General features: G+C 45.8%; 1 protein-coding gene across 3 annotated transcripts in view; it reads right to left on the bottom strand.

Annotated features, from left to right (window-relative positions):
- Positions 1-25,551, bottom strand: part of SIL1 (SIL1 nucleotide exchange factor) — a 100,963-nt gene that overhangs the window by 25,288 nt on the left and 50,124 nt on the right. For all 3 annotated transcript variants that reach the window (XM_074915812.1, XM_074915811.1, XM_074915813.1), the window contains exons 4-7: positions 20,088-20,208; positions 18,726-18,822; positions 15,667-15,858; positions 10,809-10,930 (exon numbers count right to left, since the gene is read on the bottom strand). In XM_074915812.1, the coding sequence (XP_074771913.1) occupies positions 10,809-10,930; positions 15,667-15,858; positions 18,726-18,822; positions 20,088-20,208 (532 nt within the window). The remainder of the gene's footprint in view (positions 1-10,808; positions 10,931-15,666; positions 15,859-18,725; positions 18,823-20,087; positions 20,209-25,551) is intronic.

Raw genomic sequence — 25,551 nt, 5'->3', positions numbered from 1 at the left:
AGAGCTCACACTATGGAGCCTTCATCCCTTTACAGAACACACCCCGGCAAATTTGCTGCCATGCTAGGGGGTATCACGAATAATAAAAATCAAATTGCACTTGTCAGAATCAGTGAACAATGGATGTTTTGTGAGGTGCCTGGCAGTGATGCTTCACATGTTTGCTCAGCTCCCCACTGATCTGCAGTATCAGCTCATTTGCAGCAGCCCTCCCACTCCTTCGGACAATTAGCACATTCTTAACTTGGAAGTGCTGCTACTGCACTGCAGGAAGGGGTGTTGGCGCCTGTGAAAAGGCTGTCTTGGCTGGACCCAGGACGTCTGTCTCTCTGTACCTTCTTCCCAGCTGATGTGCACCCAGGGACGCTGCTCCTCCTCCATTTGGCCCCAGGAAGATGGGTTCAAGGTGCCCCTGCCCTCAGGGTACGGCAAAGGGGCAGGGTGTGCAGCACACTCTGTCATGGGCCCCTTGGCCACTCCACATACCCTAAATCATGATCTCCATAGGCAACATCAACTTTCTACACCAAATCCTTCTTTAAATTATTCTAGGCGCCCCTGCCTCATACAGCTAGCTAAAGGGGAGGCATCCACAATCCCCTCTTTGGCAAGTGCGGCCCATGTCAGCACAATCCTGTGCAGATCAGCTGTGAGCACTGAGCCGTGGGGTGAGAAATTGGGCCATCTCCTGGGGCTGCCACCATTGCACTTAACCATGCCCTTTGTACCCTCTCCAGACGTGCTGACATAACTCCAGAACCGACCTGTTTTTACCTTTGCAAAGCAACTTTGCCTTCACTTGCTGCTTCTCCCCAACTCCACAGCTGCTCAGAACTTGCTGACCATGCAAGCGTGGTCATGGTCTGAGCAGTAAAGCCAGTTTGCATGGGGAGGACTTGCTCCCAAAACATGATGGAGAGATCTTCTTTCTACAACATCTTTTCTTTCTCCTTTCTAGCAGGTCTGGTAGAAATGCTGTAAAGGTCTGTGGCTACAGACTCCAGAAACATTCATTTATGCCAAAGCCAGTGTAGATAACACCACTTGGTATTTCTCCACTACTTCCTTTTGAGGGGCAGGTCCACCCTCCAACGTCTCACAGGCAAGGATGTGAAAACACAGCCTTTGAGGAAATTGCTCAGGTTGCACGTGGAGCAGGAGCCCAGAGCAGAGCCTGAACTTGCTGCCCCCCCACGCCACTTCCACACCTCCACCCTCCCATTCCAAGTTTTTTGGAGCATGCCTCAAAATACTCCCCTCCTCCCATCTCTGCTCGTCATTGCAGCAGTCACAAGAGCCATCGTGTACAGCTGTGGGAAGCTCAAGGCCAGAAATAACAGCTCATTACTAAAGCACGTCACCACGCACCAAGGACCCCAATACACCCTTCGATGCCCTCCCATACCCCGACCTGCACCACTGCTTTCACCGCTCCACCAGCCTGCCCTCTCCAAGCCCTCCTCCAGCAACAGGTCCCACCCAACTCAGGGCTGACTGTACCAAGTGACATCTGTATTTCTCCTGCTGAGCTCCTCAGCCTGCGCTCGTGGAGAATCTCAACAGCTGAATTGATCTCCAGACACTGACGGGGTAGGACCAAGACCTGAATCCATTCCACTCTTGAAGTTTTCAATTAATCATAAAGCCAATTCCATTTTGGGCTCCATCTGTCTTTATTCCTTCAGGGACTAATAATGCCTCACCGTGTGTTTTCACACACTAGCTAACTGAAATTAAGACAGATTTCAATATGAAGTGCCTGAGAAGAAAATGCATTTTTTTTAAAAGAAGATTTCAGATTTGTTACCATTCTCAGCTTGGAAAAAGATCTTGTTAAATAAAAGCAGCAGGGTATTAATTTGGAAAACAACTCAGGTGAGTTCCTGCTCATTGCAAGGCATGCAAACACACTAAAATCATATTGATGGACTTTTATGTCAGAGTATGTATGAAAATGTAACACAATCTGCTTCCAAAGGAAGACGAAGAACATACAGAGAAAGATCAGAAAACGCTCATGTGTGCAGCCACCGCCGAAAGGGATTCTGGCAGCAGACACGTTGCTGCACCAGGCATGGACCGGAATCCAGAAACCCTTTTCAACCCTCTCTGTTGCACTGACAGAAATAGATTAAAAAAAAAAAAAAAACACAACAAAACAAGAGCCCTTGTGGTTCATCACATACGGCAGGTTTTAGCTGCTTAAGGCTTAAGGAAGCCTCATTTACATGTTACCGTACCCGTTACCACCCTGGGCTTTTTGTTCCTACCTCTGCAAAATCCAGCCACAGGGGTTTTCCAACCAGCCAGGCCTGCACGTCTGCTTTAATAAGGCAATTCCTATGTTGATCTGGTGGTTTATACAAAGCAACAGCCCTAATTATTGATCTCGGCAGATGGATCTAAGGATTAATGACCTATCCCTTGAAACAGCCACCACGGGGCTGTGCCCATCATCTCCTGGCTGTCAGTCCAGCAGCACCAACACATTCATTCACTCCTCACCCACACAAAGGTGCAGTCCCACTTGGGTGAAAGCTGAGACTGATGCAGGCAGTGATGCTCAAAGCACAGGCCAGCTCCAGGATGATTAAGAGGAGGGAACGGGTATGGCTGGGCAGCAGGAGAGAATAACTGAGAGTCATGAATGTGGAGAAAAGCAGCATGACAGGACATTTACCATGACCCACATATCACCTGGGCTCCAGCTAACGTCATCTGACTGCGGTAAGAGTCGTTTCTCTTTCCCATCCCCTATTTTCAGGGTATTCAGAAAAAAAAAGGAGACAGTCTGGAAAGGATGGTTACAAGAAATTATACAATACACATCACGTTAAATTCATAAGAGACAAAACCAGAGAGAATCTGTGAGAACTGAAGTGCGCTGGGGGGACAGCTAGACACTTCTGATGGAAGTGAAGACGCAATCCTTTGATGGTTGCCTTCTGGAACTGGCTGCAGTACCTTGGAAACTCATTAAATGCAGCAGAAAGGACAAGTGACGTACATCTATTGATGCTCTGAGCAGCAAATTAGTTTTCAAATCTATTCAGGGCTCATGTAGTGGCGTCAAGGGGCTAAGACTTGGTGGGAAGCAGTTGCAATAGTGTTTCTCCAACTTGTGTGACGACTCCACGCCACGCCGTGGGGAGGGAGCTGCCCACTGGTCCAGCTCCCCACAGACCTCTCGTGGCCACAGTCAGCTGCCCTGACCAGCCCGGCCCAGAGGTCTGCATGGCTTCTCAGACAGACAAGCCTGTGAGTCACCCCATTCCAAAACATGCCAGGCAGCTCTGAGGGCCTCTGATGAACATCTCCTTTTAAGCAGAAATAGGATCATCTTAAATAAAGAGAGATCAAAATCCAGCTCACCAGAAGACAGAGAATGTCAGCACCTGAGGGAAGAGCAAGTAGTCAACAGCGATGATGAGCTTCTTCAGAAAGAGATAATTTCCAGTACACTGCTATTTTCTCTCAACACAGAACATCACCCCGTTCAAACACCTGGAGAGACTTGAAGGGGCTGAGGTTGGCAGCAGTCTGGTGGAAGACCTGAGGAACTTTCTTCATGAGTGAATAATCAACTGCTTCAATGAATCTTAAATCACATGAAGAGACAGATGAGGAAAAACTTATCAAAACGCTGTATCGGGAGAACAGGTAGGCTGGAAGATGCCAACGTGGGAACAAGGTCCCTTGTTGGGACTGGATCCCTCTTCACTCAGGACAGGCAAGGGCCAGTCTTCGATGCCATGAAAGCCTGCAGCTTCTGGCTCGTGCTATTTTGCCTCCTACACAAGCTCTGGGTCCAGCAGCTCTGCCTGCCTCTCCTCAGCACAAGGTGGGGAGCAACAGAGGGTTGGTGAGTAAATATGGCTAAATCCAGAAGACAGCCCACAGGAGCTAAGGGCAGCCCCACCAGACCCCTCCAAAAGCCCAATTCTGCCACTACCGCTCAGACCGCAAACCTGGCTGGATCTGCCTTTGCATGCTAGTTGCATACAGCCTGTCAGCAATTAAATCCAACAAAAGCTGCAATCAGGAAAGGGGTAGGAGGGTGCACACAGCAGGACCTACAAAGGAAGAGAAGGGATCTGGATCCTCCTATACAAGCTCAGACAATAGCTGTAATCGTAATCGCTGGGTCAGTTCTGTCCACCCCAGACCCTGCTGGGAGCAGGTACGTAATTGAGGCTGGATCCTGCATTTCCTGCTCTCATTGTTCATCTTCCTCCCATTCTTCGCTGCTTTGTTCTATTGAATGCACTTTTTCAACCTCCCTCCTGAAACACATTAACAACGGGCTGCTACAGCCTCCTGTACACCGTGATTAAAGAGTAGACGCAGATGCCTCTTCTTTGTGGAGCATTTTGCACCTATTACTTGGAGGGAATGTGGAGAACATGCGACATGGGAAAGTCACAGCAGGTCAGAAAAATAATGTAGGTGGTTAGGCAGGAAAATCTTTGAAGCTTGTCAAGCCATTAGCTGAGTGCACAGGCTGTAGTAAAAAGGATAAACAGAGAACATGGATGATGAATAAATAGGGCTGAAGAGGCAGAGGAATACATGTTGAGGCCAGTGATGAAACCAGGTCTATGCCGAGAAATAGCAAGTTTGGGCTGGCTTTTAGTAACCAGTCTGAATGCATATTTTAAATGGAAACCAGCACAATAACTCAAATACTTTAGCGGAGCTCATTTACTAAATGAGAAGAGACAGAAACAATGTGTTTTATATAATGCATGGCCTGTCTGCGATGAGGTTTTCCTGCAGGCTGTGTCACCAACTTCCCTGATAAAGAGAGAGTGCTGCTGAGCGCCGCTGGAGCAGCTTCCCGGCGCTCACGTCCCCGGGCAGCACCGGCTCTTCTGCGGGGCTGTGTTTTCAGGGCAGACCACCTCACACAGCCCTGAGAACAGGGAGCAGCAGGGACACTGCATGGCTCTGGGAAATCTCACCTCTGTGTGACAGACATGCCAGGAAGAGACCACCTGCAGCGTCAAGGCTGAGCCCCATGAGAACTGAGAAAATGAAACGGTACCCGGTGCTGGGGGGGCAACCCTGCAGGTTTGAGGCCAAACACTCCCATTTCAGCAATCTGCATCCTCCCTGTGCTTAAACTCTTTGTCCTCCTCCCTCACACCACCAGCCCAACCCAGACCCCCTGGATGGGGTAACTCACTCCAGAATCCCCACGTTTTACAGAAGTGACAACATCCTCAGTCTAAAACCAGTCCCACTGCTGAGGCCAAGATGTCCATCCCACCTTGTCAACTCTCCAGCAGTTGCAAGTACCTGGGGAAAACATACCTGGCACGGGATGAGCACGCCACCCTCCACTGCCACACCCTGCCAGCTTCCTGACACCAGCATTTCCTCAGTATTTAAACTACTAAAAACAGGAACAAACCTTGGATTCTAGATTTTTCTCGTGGGGTCTGCTCTCCCTGTCTTCCCAAGAACACAGGGATGGCAGTTTACTATTTAATAGTTAATTACACTTTCTTGTTAGATTTCAGACACTGAAAAATGCTTAGAGATTTATTCTTCTGTGTAATTAACCATAACGACGAAACACATTTTTATACCACACTGCAGTTTTTGTTAAGGTTATTCATAATGGAGAAAGGCTAAATAGGTTGAGTTCATTATTGTTACAGAAAAAAAATTAGGTGACCCAATCAAATTAATTTGAAATTAAATGCAGTGAGGCTGATAACTCCACACAAGTCAGGAGTTCAAATAAAAATAGAAGAGACAATCTATAAAGCAAGAAATTACAAACAGGCAGGGAGTCAAGCTGGAATTACTGCAACTGGGACGTGGCAGACACACAGTGTTGGCAAATAGGGCCACTGAAAAAAACAGTGAAAATGGATAAAGAGATGGGCGAAGATTGTAGGATGTAAAGCAAGAAGCTGGAAGAGGAAGGGACGAACATGAAGATGAATTTGAAATAAATGGGTAGGGACAGTGCTTGTTAAGCTAACTAGATTTATTTCTCTGCCCAGAAATTCTTATGTCCTTACAAGACAGCATCGAAGCAAGGTCTTTAATTTTACTTTTCCTGGGTTTATTGCTCGGACCTTAATGTTATTTAACAGCAGTGAGCATCAACCAGTTTCACTGCGAAGCTGGACTTAATTCAAAATCATTAAATCTGGTGGAAGCTTTTTCCTCTTGACAAAGACATCCTGAAGAAGCTGGTGCTTCTCTGACAAAACATGGAAGTCATGCCCTCTAGGAGAACTGTCACCACCGAAATACTGATGGACAGAGCAGGGATGGGGAGAGAGCACTCCCCCATCCCTCCTCCCACAGAAAAGAAGATGAGAAAGCAGAAACGCAAACAGCTGGATATCACGATGCTGAGCACTACTCGGACACCCCAGCACAGCACTGTGCAGGGAGGCAACAGAGCCCATCACTCTGGGCTCTTCTTCTAGGCTTATCTTGAAGAGCAGGTACAGGTTTTATGCCTCTCTTCGACAAAATAATGCAAGCTCTAAATAAGCTAAAGAGCTGGGTAACATGAATAGTGGTGACTGGGATGTTCATGATGCACGTCATAATTTAATGGGTTTAATCTCACAGGAAACGACTAAAACAAGAAATACCCTGATGTGAGCCATCTCTAGAAAACTCTTGAGTGCTGCTACAAGATGATGTTTGAGTTTACCTGTGATGAGTTTATTCCCAAGTCTTTACCGAGTTCTGTAACGTTTGTCTTATCTCTCAGGGCCAGGGAAGAGCGAGATCCCAGTAGCACTGGGCTTGCTGGAAGAGGCTGTGCTGGGAACTGCCCTGCATCCTGCTGGGACACGCTGCAAATGCCAGCCTGGACCATCAGTTTGAAATCCTGTCCCCGGCTACCCAGTTTGAATAGCACATGGGTTTTTAAAGAACTGGCCAAAACACCACAAATCTCTCAATGCAGCTGCACAAACAACTGTCCTCCAGGCTCCCCACTTTGGCACTGCTGAAAATCTCACCTTTCGCACTTTCTGTCCTCTCCCCATGAAATACAAATTGCTTCTCTTTGCCTTGAAGATCCCACAGCTTGGTTTCTCTCCATCCTCACCTCTAACTCACCCCTAAGCGTATGGGGAGCATTTGGGATAAAGATTCAAGAATGCATTCGACAAATTATTATTCCCCTTGTAAACGGATTACAAAAATCCTTTTATTACAAAATATTAAAATGTTCAAATTATTGGTGTGGAAAAATGTTTCCTGGAGGTAAAGTTTTTAAAAATTGAGGTTTTAATCACAAGCATAATCCTTTCTGGCTAACGTTTTCAGTCTTGTGAAACATCTAGATACAAATTGCGCAGAGGCCTGGCTGTGCTATGAACAAAGGAAGATGCTGCCTGTAAATAGCTTAGAGGACATCAGAAGACACTTTTCTCATCAGCAGTCTTTTTTAGCTTAATATAGCTCCTCTTTGCATAAAACATTGACATTTTTGCAATGTTTGGACCCAATGGTGCGAATGCTGATTGTCATCCGAAGATACTAGAGTGTACCTTCAAAAATATGCAAGAACATTTTACAGACAGTAGTTTTACTTGCCTCCAAAATGCTGTATCTTAATATTTCATACTTATATATATTTAAATGTTAGCACCACCAGATAAATGCTAACATGCTTTTATGCTAATGCAATCACTGAAAATCCAGATAATGTTGTGTATTGGCATATACTGTTAGTGAATTATGGATACCTAAATGTACAATCCCACATGCCTAGCAATTATTTTTGTTAGAGCATTTAACTTTTATTTGCAATCAGAGCACTTGAGGATTGTTCAAATGAAGTTTACTTTTGCAAACTGCTGAATGAAAAACATTTTGTTAAAGGTTTAAAAACAGTAAGACTGTGATGAGGTTTTAGAGTTGCAATAAGGGCACCACTCAGAAAACTCTACCAGATGGAACGATGTTTGATTTGGTCACACGCTCAGTGATTAAAACCCAAATGCGTAAAATGAAGGACATATAAAAGAAACAAGAGATGAAATCTTGATTTCTTCCATGTCAGGTCACCAACTTACATGGCAGAGGCTCGCAGATAAAGGCAGATGGATATCGGGAGGACAGTGTCTGAGCAGGCAGCACCCTGGCAGATAGACCCTGGGACCCGTTGCCTTGAGGACCAAACTCTGCTGTGCTAAGGCTGCTTTTCAAGTCCAGTTTAAGACAAATAAATAGAAGCGATATCAGGAGAGAGAATCCTGAGCTGTCCCTGCTGCACCTTCTCTTCCTCCTCTTTCTCCCCCTGCTGTCTTTGCTGATCCAATGTCTTGGCCAGCCAGCTGACCCATTGGCTCAAGATGCTGATCCATCCACTTGAAAACTCTTTCATCCCAAATTGGTTTTCAGTACAGCCATACCTGTGAGCCAGGTCCCAGGCGGACTGCATGCAGGCAAAACCTGCGTGATGCAGTCGGTTGCTCCAACTCTTACCTGCTTCACTACCTGATCAGAGTTAAGGACAACACAAATCTGGAGAAGACCTGGGTATTTTTAAGAGTTGAAAAGTTCTGGATGTGACCCAAGAACATCTGAAACTGCTCGGTGTCCAGTGGTTTTCTTCTGCACAAAACAACTTGCCTACAGACAAAGCCAAACTTCCAGATTCAGCCATGCCAGGAGCTAGTGACCTCCCAGGTTGGGCTGAGGAGCTGCTATGATCATGCATTAATTAATTTTCCTCTGGGAAGGTCTGCCTGGCTTGAAACTGCTGGCTTGAGCCACCCTGGCTGAAGAGACCTGGGAGGTGGCCACAGACCCATTTGGTGAGCAGCAGACCATCGCCTCTTGCCCAGGAATGGCTCAGCATCCAGCGCAGGATCTGATACCAGCCCCAGTCTCATGAGTACAGATCAGACTGTGACCCTGCAGCAGCCCAGTGAGCTGTGGCACCTCTGGGCATTTACTGGAAAGTCCTACCACCTAACTGAGGCGCCTAGGAACAACCATGAGTGAAGGAAATAAACATCAACCCCTCAGAAAACCACAAGGTATCAGAAAATGCTTAGTGTGAAGTACTTGAAGTGCCCCCGGCAGTGTAACTGGAGCACGGAGTAAGCTGAGAAAATGTATGAACAAACAAATTAAGCAGATAGCACAAGGCAGACAAGTTGGCATGTAGGTGTCTATTGAGAAAGCGTAAGCACAGCAAGGGGAAAAAAAGCAAACCCAAAAACCAGGCATAATATTCCTCACACTTTGGAACTGAGCTCTCAGACAATACATCATCTAAACCACTCAAAATTACCATCTGTCAGAATGTCCTTTAAAGAAAAAAAGGTCTAAAAGTTTCCAAAGCAGTATTTTAATATAGCTATATTAGAAAAGCGAATGTTTCTGTCCGACGAAAGGCATTTGCTATTAATTGAGGAATACTATATAAATCCATCAGTTTTGTGGCCATTGCTACACGCTCATATCATGAGACAATGTATTTCTTGAGTCTTGATCATTTCACATTAGCTAAATCAGGAAAGAAGTGATTTAATAGCCCTTGTCATTTCACAAGTTACCTGCAAAATGTTTCCAGAGTCTCTACATGATTTTCTCTTTATGAAACATATCATTAAGAGTCTACATGCTATTAAAGAACCTAAGGAAACAATTACAATATTGCCTCAAACATTACGATAAGTCAGAATATGAGGAGCGGGTCTGTGTTTCTGATGTGAAAGAGTACATCTTCTTGTGATCAGGAAGCCAAATTCTGTTTCAAGATATAAACTGGATCCTTTCCTGGTGTAAATCTGGGTACCTGCTGCTGTCCATGAGGTTATATTACTTCACACATGCTGAGAACCAAGTGCATTGTATACAAGATTGCAAAAGAAATGCATATTTCTAGACTATATATTAGACTAAGTGATAAATAATTTATAATGGTGGAGAAGGTGACCATATTTTTAGGCATAGAAATACGCAGATATAACAGTCCTGCCTTTCAGTCTCCACTCTGTACTTCTGACCTTGAAGTTTGGTTCCATCCAATACATTTCCAAAGCCTCTGCACCTGTGAATGTGCAACACACACACCCCACAAAGCCCCCAAACCCATAAAACAGAAAGGGCACCAATAAAACGCATTGAGCCCACATGGTACCACCTGCAGCACTACACGCCACGCCCTAGCACAAGGCTGATTGGGCTCTTCTGGGCAACAACCGCCTTCCAATGGGCTACAAACATCCTTCAGACCAGTCTCTCTCTCTCTCTGCTGACCTCATTCCTAACCCCATGTCAAATCGACACCCCTTTGCTGTCAGAGGCAGATGTCCATGGGGCTAAAAGCCCCCTCCAAAGACCATGGGAGTTGCTATATTTCTGAAATCAGCATCTTGCAATTCTAAAGAGGCCTTGGAGAAAGGAATAGGAGGGGGAAAGATGGTCCCTGGGACACTCGTAACCACATCATCCTCCAGACCTTCCCCCAAAGAGGCCTGCCAAGGGGAGAGGAGAGGAGGCAGAATTATTCCCCTCAGACTTTGTTAAAACAAGGACCCCAGGGAAATCAAGAAACAACCATAACTTCCACACCAAATTACTTCTGGCTAAATCTAACGAGCAGGATGAGGACACGATGAGGAGACCACCAGGGTAAGTGGTGCTGCAAGGGAAGGGCTAGGCAGGGGAGAAGACAATCTGGTGTGTTGCACAATGAGAGAAGCTTTCAGCTCCTGCTATCAGAAATAAATCAAGAGAGATGAAGAGAAACACAGAGCCCATCTGGCCTCCTGAGGTTATAACCCCTGCAGGCTGGGTGGGAGGGAGCTCACCTGGAGAGCGCGGCTCCCAGGACGAAGGCAGCATGCTCCTTCAGCGCGGCCTCGGTGCTGTTCAGCCCGTCGATCACCAGCTGGAGTCCACCCATGGAGAGGAAGTCCTTAGCATTGTCCACCTGAGAGAGAGCAGGTCCCCATCAGTACAAAACCCCCAGCCAGATTCCACCCAATAGCTCTTTGAGAACGCCTTGCTTCAGAAAGAGCAGCATCTCTTCCTTCCTAGTCTAACCAGCGCTGAGTTTTAAAAGCAATTAAAAATTAAGAAAGATGACTGTGGCTTGAATTTCATACAATGCTGCCTGCGAGCACTGGATGTCATGGTTGCAGAAGCACAGTGTACTGACAGGTGGCTATTATTACATGCAGAAGGCATCACTGAAAACTCAAATACTTTGATTAGCTATCAAAACTATTCTTGACACGTATTTCAGTAATTCAGGTGATGTCAAAAATTCAGTAAATCCAACGATGTCAAAAAAAAACAGTTCTTTGCTCTCTCACCTGAGCAGGCCTTTACTGGGAACCCAGGGAATTGTATGTTTTGCAAATGCAATTAATTAATTGATGCTTTAACTGTAGCTCCAAGAGTTAGGAATGTTTAAGAGCCTGTCAGCAGCAACAGTACATAGGCAGCATCACCTCTGCTCGCACCACACCGGTGGTTCTGGGTGTTTTTCATGACTACCATCAACAATTTCATGCAGACATGAAAAGAAAAAGCCAGTCCCTGCTTGGAAGGGTCAGCCAGGAGCTTCCCCTGTGGGCAGCCTAAGCAATGATTTTTCTAAAGCAGACAATATTGGACTAACTGTGAGTAGGGAAATGTTTAAATATTAGCGGGGATTCATGTGTCTGACTTTAACCAGACTCTGGGTTAACCAGCCACAAATCACAGTAGGCATCTGTTCTCAGAGAGGAGATTAGAAAAGGGCTCTGGGTAGCTCGCAAACAAAATTCGAGAAACAGTGTAAACTGCTTCAATATAAACTTCAGTCCAAAACAAAACTGATGAATTTTGGATTTCAAGGAATTTTGTTTCAGTTTAAAGGGGAATCAGATGAACCCTCATAATTGTGTGTGTCAAAAATTCGGTTTTAGAATTTCAACATTTCTCCTCCCCGCAAGACAGGGAGACAACAGCATATGTTGGTAGATGGAAATAACCTAAACACAAATTATCAGCTGGGCAAACCGACCTCCCCAGCATCAGTGAGCAGACTGCACCGATGAGTGGGACAGGACAGACACAAGGTGTGCAGGGTATGTTGGGCTCAGGCACCGTGCTCCAGCCTGAACACTCTTAGTCGACAGTGACTTCATGCTTAGTGTTATTTTTATTTCAACCGTGTACCTTCACCAAAATTGGCCATAAGTCAGATATTTTAGGTACCCGAGAGAATGAAGCAGCTATTTAGCTTTATGTCCTATGTGTACGTCTTTACCAAAGTGGGACCTGGGGAGCTACAGCTCATCTCTTCTCCCCATGGGACAATAACCACCACTTGCTGTCCCTCTGGCAACAGAAATCTGATCTCTGCAGGTCTGCTGGGGCTGATTCAGGATTTGCAGCAGCTTTTGTATCCTTTCAGATCCTATTCTTTTAATTGTCCCTATAAACTGGACCTGCCAGACCTCTTACTCTTCTGCAGGCCCATCTTTGGCTACAAAGAAATCTATGCAGCAACCCAATTTCAGCTACCAGTGGGTGCTTTTATCGCTCAGCCTCTGTAAAATCTCCAAGGCTGTTTTAACACCGGAATTGGACATTAACTTCTGCTCAAGAGGGAATGCATAGACAGGCAGAAGCTTGAATCCAGCATGTGTCATGGTAAAACCAACCACTGCGGTAACCTCATCAGCACCAGAGTCCTTCAGGCCAGCCCCAGTGTCAGGGAGACACCTCAACTTGTGCTGTAAAGCCTATTTTGAAAACCTTTTTGTATTTTTTTTAACTGGATTCTGTTGTGAGAGCTCACTCCCTCATTCATTGTTTTAAAACCAACAAAAACCCCGAATTCAACAACTTGAAGGTATTAACCTCTCTGGGGAGCAGAGGATGCTGTGAGGCAGCAGCTCATGCCTCGCTTCAGTCCACTGAAACTGGCACAGAAGAAAGCCAAAGATCAAAAGAGCTCTTGAGTAAAGTACAGAGAGGCAAGGTAGGCGAGAAGAGGGATGGGAGAAGAGTAAATATGACAGCAGTTATTCAGGGAGCGGCTTTGAATCGGAGAACGAAAACAGGGAGGGAAAGCGAGAGAGAAAATGTTAGAAAACGAGAGGAAGGAAAAGTAGCATGTCAACTGAACAACACGGAAAGGAAATTAGCAGTGAGAAATGGTGTGGCGTGTCAGAGGAGGGGAGAGAGAAAGATAAGGAAAGTAAATAATTGAGAGAAAGAGCCTGCAATGCATGAGAACGGGTCTTGGCTCTACACACTGCTGTGCAAGCACCGTGAATTCTGTTTATAAATGAGTTATGCTCTGGCCTCTTCACATTTGCATTTGGTTTTTATGCGTTACAGATAACCTAGCAAGCCAAACCTTCCTGCTCTTTCTCCAAGATGGGCTCCCAAACATGCCAAGTTGAATCCTGACTGATGAGAAGCAAACCAGAGCTGGCAACCAAAAGCTGAGCAAATGCAAAGCCCTTGGGCTGGTTCTTCAAGAGCAGAGGAAAGCCTCTCTGCCCCTGCTCGGCACCGGCCAAGGCTTCCCCTCCACTCCCGCGCAGCGAGCTCGGAGGCACATGCCGCTTCATGTCCCAGCGCTCCAGGATGCTCATGACCATGCCATGGAGCAGAGAGCATCCTTTGCTTGCAGACCCTAAAGGGCATGGCATTTTCCACTCGACAGGGCATTTTGTGCCCCGGAGGCAGCAGCAGGACAACCGTGAGCTGAACAATTATCAAAAGCCATGGCATGTTAGCATTTAGATGGAGGCTGGGGGAAGAGGGAGCGGCAGAGCTGTCACCGGTCCCACAGGTGGGTGCTCACTGCCCTGGGCCACCCACACCTGCAAGGATGCCTGTCGTCCAGCAGCACGGCTGGGGCTCGCCGCAGAGGACTCCTGACAAGTTCAGCTCTTCCAGGGTTATGCGGCACAAGCGTATTTGGCTGCTATTCAGTAATTACATTAAGCCGGTACTGCTAAAGTCAGTACCAAGCAGAGATAATGCTCTGGACGCATTCAACTGGCTGGAAGAAGAAAGAGGAGGAAAAGCCACGCTGGCTTAGAGACAAGTCATATTTCTTATCAGCTTCCTGCCTGATGAGAAGGTGCTGCCCAGCCATCTGCCCCGACAGCGTGGGCACAGAGCAACGTTGTGATCGATGCACAAAGCAGTCCTCTGTGCTCCCTGCCAGCCTCCCTGCCATTTCCCCCTTTCTGACCCCTTTGATGCTGGATGTGGTTCCCTTTGATGCTCCAGTCCCCGCACAGGGAGCGGGGACCACTTCCCTACCCCTCGCCTTTCTGAAATTCCTTGCCCCATCCTGTGCTGCAAGCAGGTGGAATTTTATGCTGGAATAGTCCAGACTGTTATGCTGGAATCCAAAGCATCCCAGGGTGATTAGGGGTTGCTTTTTAGCATGCTGGCCTGATGCTCTGGCACCCTTAACCAGACAGAATTAGCCCTGAGTAAACACGAAGCTCTTTGGACACCCATTGTTCACACTTATTCTCTGAGTCAGACAGATGCCGTCAGTGAAACAAAAGCATTGAGAACAAACAGCAAGGAAGCCTCTGCATGTGTATGACAGAGATTTAGTGTGGAAATTCAAGACAAAGAGCCCTGGAAATAACACTTCTATTAGCTGATGCATGGACTCCCTCTCTCAGCAGCACATTCCTTCAGCTACCTCCCCCCAAAATACCACGTTTGGTTTTAAGAAGTGCTGTTCCAGTGAAAGGTCTTGCACTGGCATCTCCCAAGAGTTGTGCCATTCACCCTCTGAAATGATAAAGTCACTGAAAGCAACACTGGAAAATCTCCCAGTCTGCTCCAGACTCTCCCAGTCGCTGGGGAGAAGTCCAGTCCCTTCCCACGAGGCAGAACACAGCCTCGACACCCAGATACCCCCCCAAGCTGCTGCAGTGTGGGAGGGCACCAAGCACAAGGGAAGAGAGCGATGTGCCCGCAGCCTGCAACCAACAGGAGGTAAAGCTGTGCAAGCTGAAAGCAGAGCAAGAGAGATCAGGGAGAGGGAGGGAAAATGTGAGCATACACCTGAGGAAGCGAGATTCTAGGAAATCTATTCAGCCACACACAGAGCCAATTAGCACGGCTCAGCCGATGCTCAGCAACTTGCCATCCGCCTGGCCCTTCAGTCACTGTTGCCACCAGACCAGCTATGAGAGGGGCTTTACATGCCACTTCTTACTCAGGCCAAGACAAAATACAGGGTTTTGGGTGGCTGTCATCTTCCTTGGTACAAAGACGTTCTCTGCAAACTGATGTAGGGGCATCTACCTGCAATCACAGAGGCTTTCCATGGAAGGAGCGAGAAAATAATTATTTTTTTAGCAGCCACCCAAAAATGGTAGATAAAACCCTATTTTGTAACATTAGGTATATAAAAGAAGAAAAAGACAGGGCAAGAAAAAAAGCCTGAGAACGGACAACAAATCAGGCAACACTAACCCCTAGGAAACTGCTTGCTACTGGCATGAGCGATTATTTATTCAAACTTGGATATAAAATAAGCCTGCAGTAGCCCTCTGCTGTCTGTTATTGTCCCAGGATTATGATAATTAAGCAATTTGTATTACCTGATACCGATAAGAAAAATAAAACCACATTTATGACACCGTATCGCCTGGATTTTACATGGTAGTTACTAATGCATTTTGTTACCTGGTGAACATAATATTCAAGATCATAAAGTGCCGCTACTTTTTCATCCAGCGTGGAGGCAGAGCTATTGAATTTGCTGATTAATTTAACCATAATTTCATAATCTGTTTCCATCTTCACATTCAGCTTTTCAAACTCCTCCTTCAGCTGCTCTATGGGCCGGAACTTCTTCCTCACCTCTTCCTCATGGGCCTTGAAAGCAGAAGGAGGAAACCAGATATGAAGGCAGGTGATAGAGAGCCAAGAAAAATGTAGAAAGAGACCCCAGCCCCAAATTTACTAGGAGAACCTGGCTGTCTATGCAAATGGATTTACTGCTGTGCATCAGAGATGCAGGGGAAGCGTTGGAGGGTCCTTCCGAGAAGCCCAGGAACCCACTTCTCTGTAAGACACCTGCCTTGGGTACCAGCAAGCGCTTCCCAAGCCTGTACCTGGGGCTTTGTATGCCACTTTTATGTCCTACGTGCCTTTCAAAAGAACATCAAGCCCAAAGGCAGGCAGGCAGCACTGCTGTTCTCCGTTTGCCTGCAAGTGGATGTTCTCGAGACCTGACTGCAAAAAGCCCTGAGCAATCTCCCTGATCTCACAGCTGACGCTGCTTGGAGCTGGACATGGGACTGGAAACCTCCGGAGCCCTGTCCAGCCTGAACTGCCCAGTGACTCCGTGCCAGTGACATCAAGGAGATCTCCTTGAATGCATACAAAGGTGCTTTCATCATCCCAGTTGCTTAACAAATTTCAGGATGGCTTTATCTCTCAAGGAAACAAATGGACTCGCTGTCAGAAAGCAAGGCAGGAGAACCAGCTATAAAATGGGGGCAGCTGAAGTGCCGTGCCATGGGGCTTGGCTGGGAGGTATCCTGTCCTGCAGCATGGCTGGTCTTCCTCATACAAACAGCACCCCAAGGGCTGCGATGAACTGAGAGCTGCAGAAAGGCAGGCGGTGAGAAGGAAAAGGCTCTGCCAGAGATCTGAGAGCCCCAGGGCCAGCAGGGACCAATTCTCCCACATCAGCACTGGGACAGGCGGGGACAGAGCCTGCTGCTGCAGGGGACAGAGGAAACAGAGAGGCCAGACTGCCCCAAGAGCAGGAGAAAGCAAGACATCCCCTTTTGAAAGGGATTCTGTCATGAGCACAAATACCAAAATATGTTTTTATACAGGAGTGATCCACAACAAGGGGGTGGGCACGTGCCATGCTCCCCCCAGTAAATGCTGCCCCACCCTCCTATGTGTGAATAGAAGCCAAGGGCTCCAGTCATTGGAGAAAAAAAAAAGAGCGATGGAAGTAAAAGCACTGTCAATGAAATGGCAGCTGTACAATCAATGTTAATGACTACTGGCCTAATTACTAAAGGTACCATGCAGTAACACAGAACACCATCCCCACCCAACTGCACAGAACTGCGTTTGCAAGAGCATAGACGGGAACGCACTTGGTGTAACTCAATTTACGTTGACACACTTACTTCAAGGATTAATTTTCTCCCTGCAGGAGTGATTTTTAAATGCAGTACTTCAGGTCCATTAGATGTATCTGGTTTTAGCCCAGTTGCTGGGACAATAGCTATTCTAACAGGGTTTTTTAAAATATGGCTTATTTTCACATAATAGAGTATCACTAATTTTTACATTTAAATTACACTCATTTCAAGAAGTCCTGCCATCAGTAATGCTGGCTGCTACATAAAAAATCTTACAGAAAACGAAATAATGCCCTGGTGCCAGACAGGGGAAAAAAAGACTTTCTGCGACTCCAAGACTTCAGAGCCTTGACTCCTACCTGAGTTTTCCTCTGACTGAGACAACCTCAAGGCAGCAGGAGGAGCTAGGGCCTAAGAAAATACTGTGATACTACGGAAATCACTGGTTGTGATCCACCTGATGAGTGACATATCACTCATCCCACCAGTGTCATGCCAGTGGCTGGGGACCCGCTCCAAACCTGAAGAGGGCTGAAAGCAGCACTTATATTCTGTTTTACTTTGGGTTGTGGATTATTTATAATTAAATGGGAAACTTACAGCTTATATAAGGAAACTTCAGCCTATGCTTCACCATGGCTACTCGGTTTTTACTACCCAAGGCATAAGATTGGAAACTTAAACCATGCAGTGGCTTGTCACTATCACTGAACCCAGAACAGAAGTGCCTCAGCTGCACATCATTTTTTGCACTTCCTCATGCTTAGAAGGATGGCAAACAGCAAAGTAACTTCCTTTATGAATACTGTCACACTGCAATCCAGTCCACTTTGGGGTCTGTGCACATTTTTGTGAACCAAGCGACAACTGAACAAATAAATCTAGACAATGGATAAAACCACATCCAAACAATGGAAAGGAAATCAGCTTGTGAGTGCACACAAGTGCTTGCAAGTTACTCTTCTGCATTATTAATTCGGGTCTAATCACATTGGTATCAGAAAACTTAGGGGAGCAGCATCACACCAGAGAGCTTGCTGACCTGCTTTGGGCTCAGGAAAGATCCCACAGCTTCACTTTAGCCTTGGTATGCCAAGAATGGTAGTAAGAAGTTAGGTGGCTGGATGGCTCATGAGGATGGTTATGTGGACACTGCACGTCTGGTTTGCTGGTTGAGATCCCACTCACTTGAGTAAAGACCAGAAAGCAGCAGCATCTGATGGCTGATCTGTCGCTAAACTGCTGATCCCAGCCCAGACCACTAGTGCAGCCCCTCTCTCCTGACAGTTCATGGGATAATTATTGCTGAGAAATCCCCTGGACTGTAAGAATTTACTTAAGTACTCACAAGCAATTTGCAACATTTTAAGTTTGAAATTAATAAAATGGACCTGAACGAAAGTTTTCCATTTTTACAGAAAACCCAGGATTAGTACAAAAATGGGCAAGTTTCCCAGGGAACTCTATCACTAACAGGCTAGTAAAGGTATTTTAGATCTGCATTCACCAGAAGATTAGTCTGCACTTTTATTTTCCCAAGCAATTACTTTAATCATCATATTTCTGAGACATGCAATGCAGGGTGTTCTCATCTGTGTAGTGTGCATTGCTTTGGAAACAAGGAATTCCCCTTACCTTTCTTTCTGCCTTTTCACTCTCCTTCATTTTAGCCAACGCTTTTTTGAGGTCCTGGGACGTGAATGAATTTGAGTCAACATCCACCTTCCCCAGCCTTGCAGAGGAAACAAAATATTTTATGAGTGAACAATTGTATCTGTAATATTTTCTTTGTTATATACTAGCAATGGATAACGTCAAGGAGGAAGGGTGCTAAGAGTTCTAGATTTCCATGCATCTCACTTAAAACACACAGAAAAACACTGTGCTCAAGGAACGATCAGTCCAAGCACTATATTTTATGGGTGGTTTGCAGACATCTCACCCTGACAGTCAAAAAAGGCTCCATAACCTGCATGTTGACTCAAAATCTCAAGCCCTAACACAATAAAAAGAGCTGATTCATTTATGTCTCTGAATTTCGTGTAGCAATATATAGAAAAGCAGGAAATGTTTCAGAGGAACACCAAAAAAGCACCACTGTGCCGCTAAGTCATTGCTAAGAACTTGCAAGCTTTAACGGGGAGATCTACAGCTGAAGTGCTAATGATGGTCATACACAAAGTTAGGGTGAGTGTAGGTCCAAGCAGAAATTACACAGAAATGCTTAAAAGCATGTTGTGTTGCTCTTTACATCAATCTCATTGTTTCCGGGGATTTATCTGGGCCATAAACACTCTTGCACAGAGAAAAGGAAAGCCAACCTTTGAGACATCAGGCACCTAAAGAGCTTCTCCATGCTCCTAACAGGACTAACTGGGGAGCAAGGGAAGCAGTGGTAAATCCCACACACTTTAGGAAGGAAAATTCCCCGTTGTAATTAAGCCTGTCTTTGTTAGGAGGCTGCCAAGGGGAAAGTCAGAACCAGTGAAATTTTTAAAACAAATTTTAAGATGTGGTTGTAGGGAACTCTGGGTGATCTAAGGAGAAGGTCAGCAGTAACTGATGTGTATGTAGATGAACACTGCAAGCCTACTGACTGCGCCCAGCTAAAAACAATGTTATCCTGGCTCAGGTCAACACAAACCAACACCCTCACCACTGCTCTGATGGGTCAAGCTCAGAAAGTAGCTTCAGACCGATTGCTGCAGACATTTTGAAGGAATAAATGTCATTCAAAGAAGCCACATTGCCAATTTAGTTTGAGTGTCATGGCATGAGAAGCCATGAAGGTGTCTCTCCATATGCACTCAGGGCACTTCTAACTGCCATCCTGAAGGGATCACAAAGGACAGGGCTCAGTTTTCAGCACTGCTGAACTGTTAAACCAGCAATTAAGTCTCAGGAAGAGACAGCAATTGAGCGCACCAGGGAACCAGGCCTCTCATAAAAGACATGAAACCCACAGACACCCATCCCTGATGCTTTGCATCACTGTACCTTTTCCTTCTTCTCTCTTCTCTCGTGTCACTTTTTCCATTTTCGCTATCTGGGAGCTTGGCTTCTCTGTCTCCTGTCTGCAGATTTAATCGTACATGTGACCCTGCAGGAACAGCTTGACCTACAAACAAAAGTCAGATTATTTTAAGGCACGTGCATTATTTCAGCTTTGTGCATGAAGGGTGAGCTGAAGGCACACACTCCTACCAGAGAGAGAGATAAAAGCCTTGTCCCGCATGGTGAGCAGAAACGGGCTATCAGTCGCCGACCACTCTCCCCTCCAGCAATGCCCCTTTGACCCAAGTGTCACTTCAACCTTGCAGAGATGTCACCCTGACCCACCGAACGTGTCCCTGTGCAGCTGGGGTAGCTCTGTGCTGCAGGGAAGGAGGGACCCTGAGCCCAGCAGAGCACTGGCTCCTCTCTCCCTCCCGGGCCAATTCCTAAGACAGCGCTAAAACTCCACATACGGAGCAGGTTTGGAGCCTATCTGGAGAAAGGGGAATTGGCTGCTGATTGGAGTAGAGTGCATAAAACACAGCTGCCAAAGTGAAATCAAAGCATACCGCAGAGTACAGCCAGGTACGCTGAGTATCAAGTGTACAGAAGCAAGGCTGTGTTGGTTTGGAAATATTGTATTAAAAGGAATATATGATCACTACTATCCACCCACAAAAATACTAGGAATACATTAAGCTTTTTTTTTAAATGCAGAAAAGATGGGAAATTCACACTTTTCTCTTGGTCACAATTCACCACAAACACATGACAATGGCCAGCTGTCGCACTGGGATGGAGGGATGGCAATATCTGGTTGTTTCTTAATGTTGCTTCATCTTCTTCTAATGCAAGAAATCTGCCTGCTTAGGAGAGTTGGGTTGCAGCTGAATGAATATGAAGATCTTAGCTGCACATGGAACGACAGACAGACACACAGCTGCTCATGTTCCAATGTTCTCAATGAGGCTTCCCCATTCAGACTTTGCTTTATCTGTTTGCTTTTACCTAAAAAGATGCCTAGGATAAAATAACACAGCATACAGGAGACAGGTAGCATCTCCTACCAAAGGGAAGTGAAGACAGGGATAATTATTTTGTACAATAAATACATGTATTCAAAGACAAAATGCTCTAGTCTAGGGAACAACCGGATTGATCCCTCCTTCTTCAAGACCAAAGAGACATTTCACTGATCAAAGGACACGGTGCTTCCTACATAAGACCGGGATGTTTGTCACAATTCAGACAAAAACATTTCAAAGCCTAAAGCCATCCAGTGGGTATAACTGCATTTATAAAACCCAGGAAAATCCACTTTGGAGGATTTCCTATTAAAACAGGGTGCATTTCTGACGGCTCCTCTTTCTCTCCACCATATCCCGTCCACTGGGAGCTGCGCTGGCCGGATATGCGACGGGACAGACGTGATTATCTTCCCATCTTAAACTATGCAAGGACAGGCTAGATTTGCCTCCTCCACACTTGGTGTGATTTGCACCGATAGACCCCAAAGTCCTCCTGCTTCTTTACCTGTGACATGCAGGAGCTTTAATCTGTATGTCTATCTAGAGGAGCACCTTCCCACTTTGAGGAGGTGAGCTTTGCAGGAATTCACTGCAATAGCTGAGCCATCTGCTTGCAGGCGATGGAAGCAACACAGCTGGGACGTGCCAGTCAAACAGGAGTTTGCAGGATCTCCACAAAACAGACAACATTGCATGTCCTCTCCCTGTTTCAGGAGACACTGAGGCAGGGGTTTGCCAGCAAGGAAAAAAAATTAAAAAATAAAATGGCATTGTGTGCTCAACATATAGATGCATGAGGACATCTTCCTCCTCCACAGGCATGAACACCACTTGGGGAAGAAAGCGCTTTCCTCACCAGGTCATAGGCACTGGGACAGCCCAGGTTACAACCACTGCACTTGCTGAAGCAACTCCTGAATTGTCAGATGTGGCCAGAAATAAATGTCCCCATTAGAAGAGTACAGTAAATTCTGGCTGTCGTGCTGCCGGTGCATCTGGTCACATTAGTTCATTCAGTTGCCAGGGGAGAGGAATGAGGTTGATGGGCTTTGCTTAAAAGAAACATAAAAAAGGAAAGCACGGGAGCAGCCTCCTGAAGGGCTGAGTGATTCCCGTGTGACCAGCCCTCCCAGTTTCTATTTTCAGCAAGTGGTAAATAAAAGAAAATGTGAACTCCGGCGTGCACGAGCTCACAGACCCAGTGCAACTGAATTAAGGAGGTTGCCATCAGAGAAGACACAAACCGTTCCTGCTTCTGCTTCCTTGTACTTTCCTAACCAAGATTTGACTGAGACCATCCAAACCCCAGAGCAGAAATCTCAGCCTTGATGTATTTAAGCGCCTTTCGTTGCTACAGGGATTTCTTCTCACCACTGTGCACAGCAGCACAGGTTCATGCCACAGCAGGACAAACATACTGCTTTATTAGATAAACCAACAAAGACATCTCTGTTTTCAGCAAAAAGATGGGTGTAGTCACTTAAAAATATTCAAGGTGTTTGAGACAGTATGAGGTCTTCAGTCTTGTTTAGTTTGGGGTATTTCAAAGCATTATTCATAAAGTGTGTTTGAGGGTGGGTTGACTTGAATAATGTGATTAAAATTGCTGATTTAAACGAGCAAGATGGAAATCCTGAATTTTAATCATGTTTCTATATGTAGCTTCTAGACACTTCCCTTAAAAATAGTTGATTCACTCTGATGCCTATAATTTGATACTATTCAACAACCGGGAGCACGCACCAGAGCAATACATATGTAAGCAATTACACAGCTTCACGTGCTGTTAATACAGATTCATACTCTTAATAGCTTTTTCCCTAGAGGAATTGATTTTTTGCTTGTTGTTTGTATTAAGTTGCATTTGGGAAATGAAACTCAATTATAAAATATGAAAACAAGTCTATATTTAAGCAGTTTTCTGGCCTTTTTTCTCTTTGACACCTTAGAAAAATGAAAGATGTCTATCCAAACAGGTATGCATTGCATGTGTGTGTTGCTGAATGGTCCAAGTTTCTGAGATCTCCAAATCCTCCAGCTGCTAGATCTCATCCTGTCCTACACCCTCGTTTCTCATAAAGGGAAAGAAGAGTTTCCATTCTAATGAATTTCCCACCTCCAAATGAATTACCCAGTGAGTAGAAATAGCTGCGAAAACCCCTGCATGAATGTGCAGAAAAGGCTATAGCTGTTGGAGGAGGAAGCTGGCAAACTCCTTCCCCCACAACCGGTTTGGATTCTTTACCACTTAAAAAATATCCCATACTTGGAATTTTTTAAACTACAACTAAAATGGTTTGAATATGCATCAACATGTGTTGATGGGTCTAAGAGAAAGGCGCAGGGTTTAAGCAGAATACCCAGTGAACTCAGTGGGGATGTGCCACCAGCCTGCCCCTCAATCACTCAGCCCTTCACCTCACAGCCAAAAAGATAGCATCCAACAGGTAAAATACTTTCAGAGGATAAAAAAACCCTTCTCACTGCATGAATGACAAGGTATTTATTGGGAGTAAATGTCAAAGCAAAGAGACAGCATTTATTTTCCAAGCAGGAGACGCTGATCCTGTGGCAATGTGCTGCTAGAACAGCATTGTTCCAGGTCTCCATTTAATCCCTTTATCGGCCACAGAAGCACCAGGACAGGCTTGGCTCTCCCACACGAGCCTGAGCTCTGACTTACACTGCTCTCCGGACAAACTGTCCCCGTGCCTGGGCGCTGCCACACACCCGAGCGTCCGCAGCCTAGAAACACCTGGTCTTTCGGAGGTCCTTCCAGTGCATTAGCACTCGTCTTATTTGGATGTGTTCTGTCTGTCCTGAAAGTTGTTTAAAGTGACGCCAAGGAAGAATTTAATTTATAGCCCTATTCTTTTAATCTTGGTCAGCCAGATTTTTTCAGACATCCGTTTATTTCTTCGTATAATATATTAGACGGAGTAACAGCACCAGAGTCAGCTTCAAGGCAGCAACTCCCTCGCAGGGGTTCTGCTGACATTTATAAACTGATGCTATTTCTCTCTTGTGTTTTATGTTATCAGCTATACCTGTCAACTTAAATTATTGCCTTGTACCCAAATCACAGTTATCTGTTATTTTGTTATGTGTATGTTTCTGAAGCTCTATACCTATATCAAGCTTCACAGAGGTTGAAAACAAGACAATAAATAAATAAACAAATGGAAACAGAACAAACTTCCACCACGCTCACAACTAAGGCAAGAATCAGGCACGTTACATATAGGATAACTAAAAGCGGAGGCTGCTGTGCTGAATATGCACCACATAGCAATATCCAAGTAACCCCATCTCTTTTTGTAGATCAACCAAATGACCAGTTGTGCTTCCTCACTAAATGGGAAAGGTCTCATCCTGCCCAGCTCCTTCCCAGTACACTATTCCATTTGGTGCTGGTCACAAGTGGGTTTGCATTTCTTCATGAGGAAAAGGCTGAACCCCAACTCACTACACAGCAACAGGCAGGCATTAAGAATAACCGGTAAGTTTTACATTATACATAGATGTGCAAATCTCATACCAAGATCGTGCAATAACTCACTATGCTCCCGGCAGCAGCTTCCCCATCGCCCACCCACCCCTTGAACCCCCAAGCTGCCACCCATTGGCCTCTCCAGCAAGAGAAGCTCAGGAGGGACATGAGACTCTCCCCCTCCCAAAACACCTCCTGGCACCACTTTGTCCCCCATGGCAGAGAAGTGTTCCCCTGAGAAGGCTCTTGCAAGCAGAAAAATGGGTGATCCAGCTTGCCAAGGCAGATCTCCTGGTTCCTCCCCAAGTAAGTGACCTCATTTGTCACAGAAAAAAAAAAAAAAAAAAAAAGCTATTAACGGTGTGAAAACAAACCAGTTATGAGTCAGTAACTGGCTCTGCAGTTCTCAAAAATCACCTTAGTATCTGAACAAGCATCAGATAGTATCTACCTTTCTTTACTCTTTGTTTCTCTTGGCACAGGGGAGTGAGGGGAAAGGGACTTGCTTTCTAATACAGGCAACAAAAGAATGTGCAAATCAATACATGAATGTTCCCAGCAAAACAAACCATCAGTGCTGTGATATTAAAAATAATAAGGCTGCTCAAGACTCACAGAGCAGCTGCAAAAAGTTATCTGATGGCACCATACCTAATCCTTTAATAAAATAATGATTAAAAAAAAAAAAATCACAGGAAGACAAGTGCCAGGAAGCAGCAGAGCTCCCCTCTGCCACATTGCTGGCACCAGCGGCTCCAGGAGCCACCAGTGCCACGGGTGGGTACATGGGAGAGGCTGGGAGACACAACTGCCCTGGCACTCGCTCCTGCCATGACCTCTGCCTGGAGAGAGGACGGGATTTCACACCAGCAGGGTGCTCTGCCTGCATGAAGATGTTGCCTGTTTCTCATGCTGAACGCTGGGCTTGACGGAAAACAGAGGAACCAGC

This window comes from Athene noctua, chromosome 12 (assembly GCF_965140245.1).
Source record: "Athene noctua chromosome 12, bAthNoc1.hap1.1, whole genome shotgun sequence".
Lineage (NCBI taxonomy): Eukaryota > Metazoa > Chordata > Aves > Strigiformes > Strigidae > Athene > Athene noctua.
This window is presented reverse-complemented; position numbering and strand designations above follow the sequence as displayed.